The sequence below is a fragment of the Oncorhynchus masou genome, chromosome 24 (genome assembly GCF_036934945.1).
Source record: "Oncorhynchus masou masou isolate Uvic2021 chromosome 24, UVic_Omas_1.1, whole genome shotgun sequence".
NCBI classification, from domain to species: Eukaryota; Metazoa; Chordata; class Actinopteri; order Salmoniformes; family Salmonidae; genus Oncorhynchus; species Oncorhynchus masou.
The window spans coordinates 46,015,224-46,025,227 of record NC_088235.1 but is presented as its reverse complement, the minus strand read 5'-3'; the positions used below and the strand labels follow the sequence as shown (position 1 = coordinate 46,025,227).

Here is a 10,004-nt window from a genome sequence, read left to right as displayed (position 1 = left end):
AAGCGGTACCAATGCATCAAGTCTGGAACCAACTTGACCATGAACAGCTTTTATCTCCAAGCCATAAGACTCCTAAATAGTTAGTCCAGGTAGTTAACTTTTTATCTGCATTGACCCTTTTTGCACTAACTCTTGTGACTCATCCCATATTCTGCTTGCTGTTTACTATCTATCCTGTAGCCTAGTCACTATATGTTATTTTAAATTTTTCAATTATTCCATTTTTTTCTCTCTGCACGGCAATCCAATGCAGGTCAATAGTGCATAAATTTGCATTTTAGACACTTCATGATGATTTGGACATGATTTGGCAGGAACATGAAAAGAGGTACCTTACATGAAAACATAATCATAGTCAGTGGTGGAAAAAATACCCAATTGTCATACTTGAGTAAAAATCAAGATACTTTCTTTTTTCTCAAGATACCTTAAGAGAAGATGACTCAAGTGAAATCACCCAGTAAAATACTACTCGGGTTATAGTCTAAAAGTATTTGGATTTAAATATGCTTAAGTATCAAAAGTAAATGTAATTGCTAAAATATATTTAAACATTAAAAGTATAAATCATTTCACGTTCCTTATATTAAGCAAACCAGACAACACAATTATCTTGTTTTTATTTTATTTACAGATAGCCAGGAGCACACTCAAACACTCAGACATAATTTACAAATGAACTATTTGTGTTTAGTGAGTCCATCAGATCAGAGGCAGTAGGGATGACCAGGGATGTTCTCTTGATCATTGTGTGATTTGGACCATTTTCCTGTCCTGCTAAGCATTAGAAGTACTTTTGGATGTCCGTTGAAATGTATGGAGTAGAAAGTACTGTATATTATTTTGTTTAGGAATGTAGTGTAGTAAAAGTAAAAGTTGTACAAAATATATAAATAGTAAAGAACTTACCCGCAAAACTACTTAAGTAGTACTTTAAAGTATTTTAACTTACTGTAAGTACTTTACACCACTGATCACAGTGAGGATATTAATAGTGAGATGTGCAATGCCATTTTGTTCCAATATTTGATTTATTTAAAAACATTTCATGAAATAACTAAAAAAGTGAAAACTTCATTGTTAGTTTGCCTAAGCATGACCATCATCCACATACCAATTTTTGTACCAAACCTTTTTTTGTATCAGCAATTGGACATTGTTTTTAGTGGGGGGGCTAGTTACCCCACATGTTACTAAGAGTGATTTGTACAGCAGTAGATATATTAGAGTGGTTATGTCAATAATCCAGTATATAAATAAATATATTAAAACCCAATGTATGGTAGTAGAAATATTGCAATGAGCTATGCCGAGAATACAGTACTAAAATACGTAGAACAAAATCCCATGGCAAAATGGATAGAATTGCAGAGAATTAGCTTCGGGACCATAGTACGGAATATAAATAATATGTATGTGAATGGTGTGTATAGACAGTATAGACCGTATGTGAATATAAAATATGTGTACAGCAGTAGTTATATAGGATGAGTTATGACTACAGTAGAATACAGTATATACATATTAAGTGGGTAAAACAGTATGTAAACATTATTAAAGTAACAAGTCTCTAAGGTGCAGGTTAGAGTACCGGTAGGCTAGTAACAGTGACTAAGGTTCAGGGCAGTGTACTGGGCAGAGGCTTGCAAGTGATGACTGTTTAACAGTCTGATGGCTTGGAGATAGAAGCTGTTCATCAGTCTCTCATGCCCAGCTTTGATGTACTTGTACTTTCTCTGCCTTCTAGATGGTAACGGGGTGAACAGGCTGTGTCTTGAGTGGCTGAGGTCCCTTGATGATCTACTTGGCCTCCCTGTGACACTTTGTTTGTAATTACAGGTAGATAACAGTGTAAAAATCCAATATGAATTACCGTGACCTTCAAAGCAGTGCATTCCAAATAGTTTAATCAAAGGGTTGTGTGTGTTTGAGGATAAATGATATGTGCACTGGCATGCAAGTATCACACAAATTGAAGAGAACTGTTTTTTTAATAAATTACATCAGGATATATCTATAGATGGGCAGATGAGGATTTCTTTCAATTATTAATACAAGGATTTGTCTGGACATTCTTATTGATCTCTGTGTGGTAACACTAATGATTTTTCTAGTCATGTTGTTTGAGATCATTTATATGAATACTACCCATAACCTACATTGGCAGCCAGCCAGCCAGCATGCTACACACACACACACTGCATAGTCCTACTGACACACTCATTTTGACAATATTCATTGACAAAGAAGACACATCAAATGTGAACCATTATGTTTTTGCTAATGTAGTCTATAGTCTCCATACAACATAATCCATTTAATGTGGAGGTGGAACTGTTAATGACAACGTGCTGCAGCCCTATTTTCTTGAGCGCAGTTGATTTTGGCGGAAGAAGACACGTCCTCTACGGATGGATGAGTACGCTGGAATGGAAACAAAACGGAGTTGAGCCCGTGGAGGCGGTACTTAGTCTATCGCCATCAGTAAACTCATGTCAGTAGTAGGCTATTCAGCCGTTAGTCACTTGGCTGGGAGAAGGGAATACATGACAGAAGAAAGACATCTCTGCCCAATTCTATTGGAACAGTCGTTGGTTTTATTGGGGAAAAATATGCGACCTTCAAGACTTAAAAGAACGCGATGGGGAAAAGAATACATTTTTTAAAACAATATTGCAACTCGACGTCCATTGGAGGAAACCAGTTACTGTCTTTAGGCTTACTACTAGTTCTGTGTTTTGTCAGATCAACGTTAGATTTTCATGGAGCATGTTCTTTATTATTAGCCTACCTGTACAGGTCTAATGTCTTAGTTAAAGACATTTAGCTGTAGGTAGGTAAGCTGCCTTGACGGGCACAGGCTGGATGGGATTCAAGGTTTTTCAAAAAATGTGATGGAGTCCTTCTCAAGGAGGGTAACGTTAACATGTTTATCTCGGGTATCAGATACGATAATTGTGGATACATTTTCAGCAAAACCCGACGTCATTGACTTGTTCTCTTTATCGGCAAAAGTTGTGTCTGTTTAATTAAATCAACCACATGAGCGGCGTTTAAATTAAGGACGCGTTCAGAGGGGTGAAAGGCGACGCGAAGAAAATTTCCCGACAAGGAGAAAAACAGTTTAATTCAAATTCTCTGGAATTGTCGCTGTCCAACACAAGGAAATGGAAAGTGAGGTTTTTACGCCATTGTTGGAACAATTTCTGCTCACGCCATTGGTCGCCTGGGTAAGGCACCCTAATTAACCATTCTATGGGAATTTGAGCAAAGCAATTAATCAGGGTATCCAAAATTAAATGCCCTGTTTAACAAGTGATTTGGTTTTGCTGACAGGTTTGGTGTGTATTGTCATATTTTTCAGGTTAAGGCGGCTGGGCATTCATCAGGAAACGATGGCACCAAACTATCGGAATACATTGAATTGTTGGATGGCATTTATTTAAACGAGATCATGCTTGAGATGTAAGTAGTAGCCTGTCTGTCATTTATGGGTGCTCTCTGTCTTTCACATGAATGAATGGCCACGCATGCTTCTGATCCATTGGCAACTCTCCTCAAGTTTTGCCCTGCACTGTAGGTTAAGGTGGATTCATGACACAAATTCAGGACAAAATGTTAAACGAGTTCCACAGACACATTTCACTAGTGAAGTATGTCAGCCATCGATGCAACTTGATTAGGTGGTCTAATCAGAATGAGTTGTAGGTATTTTGAAGCAGACTGTTTCATGAGTTCTGTATTGATGGCGAAGTCTGCAGCAGGTCATCTTCCACTCGAGCAGTCAGTCACTGACATGTCAGAATGTGAATTGCAATCTGCAGCCTGCTGAAGACCTCCTCTCCCTGGCGCTTGCTCTTCTTGCCTGCTAGAATAATAGAGGGCAGCTATTCTACCTCACTCACCCAGCCTACCCCTTGAGGAGGAGTAGAAATGAGGAATCCATCCATCTCTGCCATGACCACTGACACGCACTATACAAAAGAAGCTGGTTTCCACCCATGCTTTTGTCTGGGCTAGGTTTGCATTAAAATGTAGCCTATGTCAAATTTGGCCTACTTATCCTGTATGAGTAGAATGACTCCTAACCCAAGTTATTTATTATGGGCATTATCACTCTGGATTCAAAATCAGAAGGCAGACATCAAATAAATTCATTTTTTTTGTTATTGCAGAGCACTTTCTTCTCACACTTTGAGCTTGTTACTTCTCACACATTCTATTAACAGGTCTAATCTCTACTGGCCCAGAGTATCAGCTAGCTCACAGTTTCCAGGTACTAGCTGTGCTCATGCTGCCTTGGCAACACTCATCAGGCCTCAAATCTTACTAGGTTGCCAATGACCTTGCAAACTCTACTCGGGTGTTTATTTTTTTTGTGGCAAATTTGGTATTGTATCCATTACTCCAGTCATACCAGTAGGCCTTGCTTATAATTGCCAATATAATCAGTCAAAGCCTAATATTTGGATTTGTTGATTTTCATCCCAAGAGCAGTTTTCAGTTTAAATGAACTGTCTTTTAGCTTTGCTTGTCTGGCCGGCAGGGTGTTGGGGATGGCCAGTCACTTCATCCTAGCTCTTTGTGTGTGTGCATGCGTGCACAGTCAGTTTTGGGCAGCTGTTGGCACTCGTCTGCCCAGCAAGACTCCCACACAGAAGGCACATTATCAAAATCTGTTGGGAAGCAGGTCTTTGTCTCACTCTCCGTTTCGTCAAGGCTACATGTTCATCTTACGTTGGCTGGTTTAAGATATTCACTGGTAAATATTTACCTTGTGCAAGATGAAGTTATTATTATTCCCCCCATGTTTGTCCTTGGTTTAGTTGATTCGGCCATATCGAAACTCAGACTTCCAGTTTATTTAGTGAAGTTGTACAAAAGCGTAGATTTAGTTCATGTTAACCATGTTACAGCTCATATGACTTCAGTTTATTCAACATGTCATTTCTACTAAACTTAATGTTGTCTGCAGTGACGCTGAGTTTGTATGCAGAGAGGAGAGCTGCGTTAAGTGATGAAAAAGATTAACTGCCCAGCGGGTCTGTAAAGTTGATGGCTTTGCCCAACAATACGCACTCTCACTGCCCAAGTCTGTGTTGAAACTCCTGCCGAGTGCTGTTATCGTGGGTGTAACGGTAGGCATACTTGGTATTGACCTGCCTATGATCAATGTAGCCTCGTAAAGGGGTGCTCAGTCTTGTCCATGAGCAGCCATTAGAAAGATAAATGGATGTCTGATAGATCAAACAATCCATTTAAAACCACATTTCTTCTAGGTGTACAGGCATCATCCATCTAGCACAGAGCTGTGTAGACCTTCAGATTCGCATGCTTTGAAGTAGAGGGTGTATCATGTACTGCATAAAATGAACATGTAACGAGTTGCAGTGCTTGTTGTACAAATGGTGAGTTTGGCTTACTACCATTTTGAATCTTCTCATGTTGAATACTGTATGTGTGTGGTTCATCATGTACTGTACACAGATAGATGCTTAAATCATTTGGAGCCCCTATATGTTTATTTTGCAGTATCTCTCCAAGCTGTTGACAGGGAGGCAGGCAGACTTAAGTTATCCAGGAAGCACAGAGGCCCTGCTGGATTATCTAACGGCTAGTTGGACTCACAGATGGCATGGTGTCACTGTCCTGCCCCTCAGTCACTACTGCCCAGCCAATTAGACCACCTTTCAGCAATATACTGTAGGTCTGTGTTCTTGTGTGGAGCACAGACTGGACAGAATTGAAATTTCTCTCTTCTCATTGCATTGGTCAAAAAGCACGTTATTTTTCTCTGGTTGTACTGGCATACATTACAATGGTTCAGGTCCACAGTTGTAATAAGGTGAATGGCTGCATTTTCAGTGTCTGGGATGGTTGACCTCAAGGCCAAATTGTAGCACAATTTAGAGCTAAACCTGTTTTTGAAGCTAAATGTATGTATCAAGGGTAACTACATCCCCCTCAATTCTGGAAGTGATATTGTTAGTGTGCTATTTTCCACTTCAGTGCTCAAATACATCACCTCAGTCCATGAAACTCAGATGAATGAGACTAATGAGCATGTGACACAGACACACACGCACACATGTTAATTCCACCTGAAGCCGTGTAGCAGCTGTAGGGAAACCACATGCTCATTGTTCCTGAGCCTCTTCCTCAACCCCTCAGTCAGGACAAAATCACAGACGAGTGCGGCCCACTTCCAATGCGACATGGCCACTTAACGCAGTGGTGCAGCAGTTTAGAGGAAGCTCTGTTGAAGGACAACAGTTGAATTATCTTAATCCATATAGGATTAAAATCTCCAGCAGCTCCCCAATTTACACAAACAGGTTTTTTTTTTTTTTTCAACTGGAAAAAAAACGGGTGATAAGACAGGACGGCATCACAACCACCACCTCTGCAACACTGCTGAACCAGACACAACCCATCTCCATGCACGCTGTCTCCCTGTGTTTTCACTGAGCAGCATGCCTCCTGCTTTTTTCTCTTCTGCTTAGGAAGACTGAGTATAGTTTGGATTCTTGCTGGACGGCTGGTGTATATTTGTTGAATTTCCCTAAGCTAGGTTATTTTTCCTTTGGAGATCAAAGGCTTCAGTCATAGGCTACCACTGACAGCCAGCTAGACAGACATCCCACACCATGCTGCTTTCCCGTTATCTGACACAGACCAAACATTAATGACCATCCTCCCTGCGTCGCATCTCCCACTCTTCCGGACCGACATTCCATTTACCTGCCTGAACCAAGACCTCTCCGTGTCTACCTATGGTTGGTGTGAGCACAACAGAGCTCTTGGTTCTGTTTTTGAATGGTAATGTAAACAGTGGGCATTTATTATTACTATTACTATGCCTGATATCTTGTGCTTCACTCACATGGTCACTAGACTACGGTATTGAAGGAGGATGTTATAAGCTGGGAAAAAGCCCTGTGAGTCAGACATGCAGGAAGCAGCTGTTGTGACCTTGAAAGGGTACTGCTTTAACAAGGCCATGCAGAGGCTCACAGGAATAGGAACGGCCCTATGGAAATGTACATGAATGACACACAGCTTCATACAGAACCAAACTACCCGTTAAAGCACAAGGTCATGAAAATAAGGCTGAGGTGCAGAACCTACTGCAGCTGTTCCCTCTCCCTGGATATTATAACGTGTGCTGTACTGTAGAAAGAGTATGTTACAGTAGATTGCCGTGATACCGGTTGTGGCTTTCAGGAGCTTTGAGCTGAAAAAATGGAAATGATTGGGCAACACTATAGCAGCTCCATGAGACACACACACTGTCATCCTGCCTGCATAGTTCTGAACACCGCCTCACCACAGTGGGACAACTGTAGTCATCATCCACATTCCTCTCTGGTGATTCCCCCAGCTAGCCCTCCATGTGCCTGGGAAGTAATCACTCCTCCCCACTAGTGTGTTTGGACTGAGAGGGTCACTTGCTCTGTCCTCCTCGTGCTGGGCAGCCTGCCCCTGCTCTACTCTCTGCTCCTGTTGACTTTGATGCCGCATGTCAGAAGTAGGTTATTTCCCAATGCAACGCAGGAGCGCCCTGAGCAGTACTGTGCTCTGCATTGACTATTGACTTGTATGTTGACTCCCCATTGTCTGAAGCCTATATGATCATCGTGGTACATAATTTGGGTTTTGTCTACCTCACAAAGTGCCCTATTCAGGCTCCTGCAGTCACTAACACTGGGGGTGATGTAGTCCAATGAGGGAGGAGGAGTAGAGAAAGCCTCGGCCTAAAAAAACTGAGCCACGGCGGGATTGGGATTGTGTTTTCAAGGCACATTGAATTGGCTCTGTGATGTATAGAGAAGTTAGTTACTAAATTAGCATCCTCCTTCCCAGCTCCCTATGTGCAGCCAATGCTCGGCTTGAAAGGATTTCAGCTCCCTCCATGCCATTTAATTAGGGGTTAAGACGACCCCACCCCCAAAGTGCTCCTCTAGAGGGGCTCTGAGTGAGCTGTGGGGTTATGTGGCCAGTGCTATTCAAAGTGCCCTTAAAGTGGACCCTGTCTTTCTGATTTGCAAGACTGAGGGGACTGTGTGTGTGTGTGAGCATAGCTGATCAAAATGCCTATTGACACCCGCTCCCCTTCTCAGGATAGTTGCTTTCATAAAAAAAATCATGAATGTTGTCATTTTATTTATCATAGTTCAAAGATAGCTCTCTGGTCTTATGAAGTGCCATTACATTTTTATAGGCCAACTGCTAAGTCTTAACAATACAGGGGGTTTCAGGAAGATGCTGGAAACTCTGTTTATTATATTTTATCGGTTGCTTGGCAACGGGCCTATTTTTCCATTATGAGTTATGACCGAGGTGCATTAAAGAGGTTAATTTTATCCCTCACTGAGTGTTCTAATTCCATGGAAGCCAAATCTAGAACAGAGTTAACGGTGAGGGGAGAAATTGTGCAAGGTTAATTTGAAATTAGCCGTGTACACATGAGGTTGTGTTAGACATGAATGCTGAAAGCTTGGATCACAGATGCGGGCATGTATGACTGCACGCACATGCTACACATGTACATGCACTCATGCAGGTAAACACACAACCCTGTTTACAATAGATTTAACCTCTCTGGGATATGTGGGACGGTAGGGTCCCACCTCGCCAACAGCCAGTGAAATTGCAGGGCGCCATATTCAAAACAACAGAAATCCCATAATTAAAATTCCTCAAACATACACGTATTTTACACCATTTTAAAGATCCACTTGTTGTAAATCCAGCCACAGTGTCCGATTTTCAAAGAGGCTTTACGAGCACAGCAAACAATTATGTTAGGTTAGTACCTAGTCACAGAAACAGAGCCATTTTTCCAGCCAAAGAGAGGAGTCACAAAAAGCAGAAATAGAGAAAATTAATCACTAACCTTTGATCTTCATCAGATGACATTCATACGACTTCATGTTACACAATTCATGTATGTTTTGTTCGATGAAGTTCATATTTATATCCAAAAATCTCAGTTTACATTGGCGCGTTAGGTTCAATAATGTCTTGCTTCCAAAACATCCGGTGATTTTGCAGAGAGCCACATCAATTTACAGAAATACTCATCATAAATGTTGATGGCAATACAAGTGTTATGCATGGAATTATAGATCCACTTCTCCTTAATGCAACCGTTGTGTCAGATTTCAAAAAAGCACACCATGCCATAATCTGAGTACAGCGCTCCAACAACAAAATAAAGCCTTACAGATATCCGCCATGTTGTGGAGTCAACAGAAGTCAGAAATAGCATTATAAATATTCACTTACCTTTTGATCTTCATCAGAATGCACTCCCAGGAATCCCAGTTCCACAATAAATGTTTGATTTGTTCGATAAAGTCCATCTATGTCCAAATACCTCCTTTTTGTTTGCACGTTTAGTACACAATCCAAACTCACGAGGCACGGGCAAGTCCAGGCATAAGTTCAGACAAAGTCCTATTACAGTTCTTAGAAACATGTCAAACGATGCGTAGAATCAATCTTTAGGATGTTTTTAACATACATCTTCAATAATGTTCCAACCGGAGAATTCCTTTGTCTGTAGAAATGCGATGGAACGCAGGTTGCTCTCACGTGAGCGCACGTGATCAGCTCATGGCACTCTGCCGAGACCCCTCACTCAATCAGCTCTCATTCACCCCCCCCCCCCCCTCCTTCACAGTAGAAGCCTCAAACAACATTCTAAAGACTGTTGACATCTTGTGGAAGACTTAGGAAGTGCAATATGACCCCATTGACACTGTATATTCGATAAGCAATGACATGGAAAAACTACAAACCTCAGATTTCCCACTACCTGATTGGATTTTTTCTCAGGTTTTTGCCTGCCATATGAGTTCTGTTATACTCACAGACATCATTCAAACAGTTTTAGAAACGTCAGTGTTTTCTATCCAAATCTACTAATAATATGCATATATTAGCAACTGGGCCTGAGTAGCAGGCAGTTTACTCTGGGCACCTTATTCATCCAAGCTACT

The 10,004-nt window shown here is 41.2% G+C and overlaps 1 protein-coding gene across 8 annotated transcripts in view; it reads left to right on the top strand.

Annotated features, from left to right (window-relative positions):
• Positions 1 to 2,480: 2,480 nt before the first annotated feature.
• LOC135512258 (girdin-like) overlaps positions 2,481 to 10,004 on the top strand; it is an 89,695-nt gene continuing 82,171 nt past the window's right edge. For all 8 annotated transcript variants that reach the window (XM_064934095.1, XM_064934092.1, XM_064934094.1 and 5 more), the window contains exons 1-2: positions 2,481 to 3,230; positions 3,365 to 3,465. In XM_064934095.1, coding sequence (XP_064790167.1) covers positions 3,168 to 3,230; positions 3,365 to 3,465 — 164 coding nt within the window. In that variant the 5' untranslated portion in view covers positions 2,481 to 3,167. The remainder of the gene's footprint in view (positions 3,231 to 3,364; positions 3,466 to 10,004) is intronic.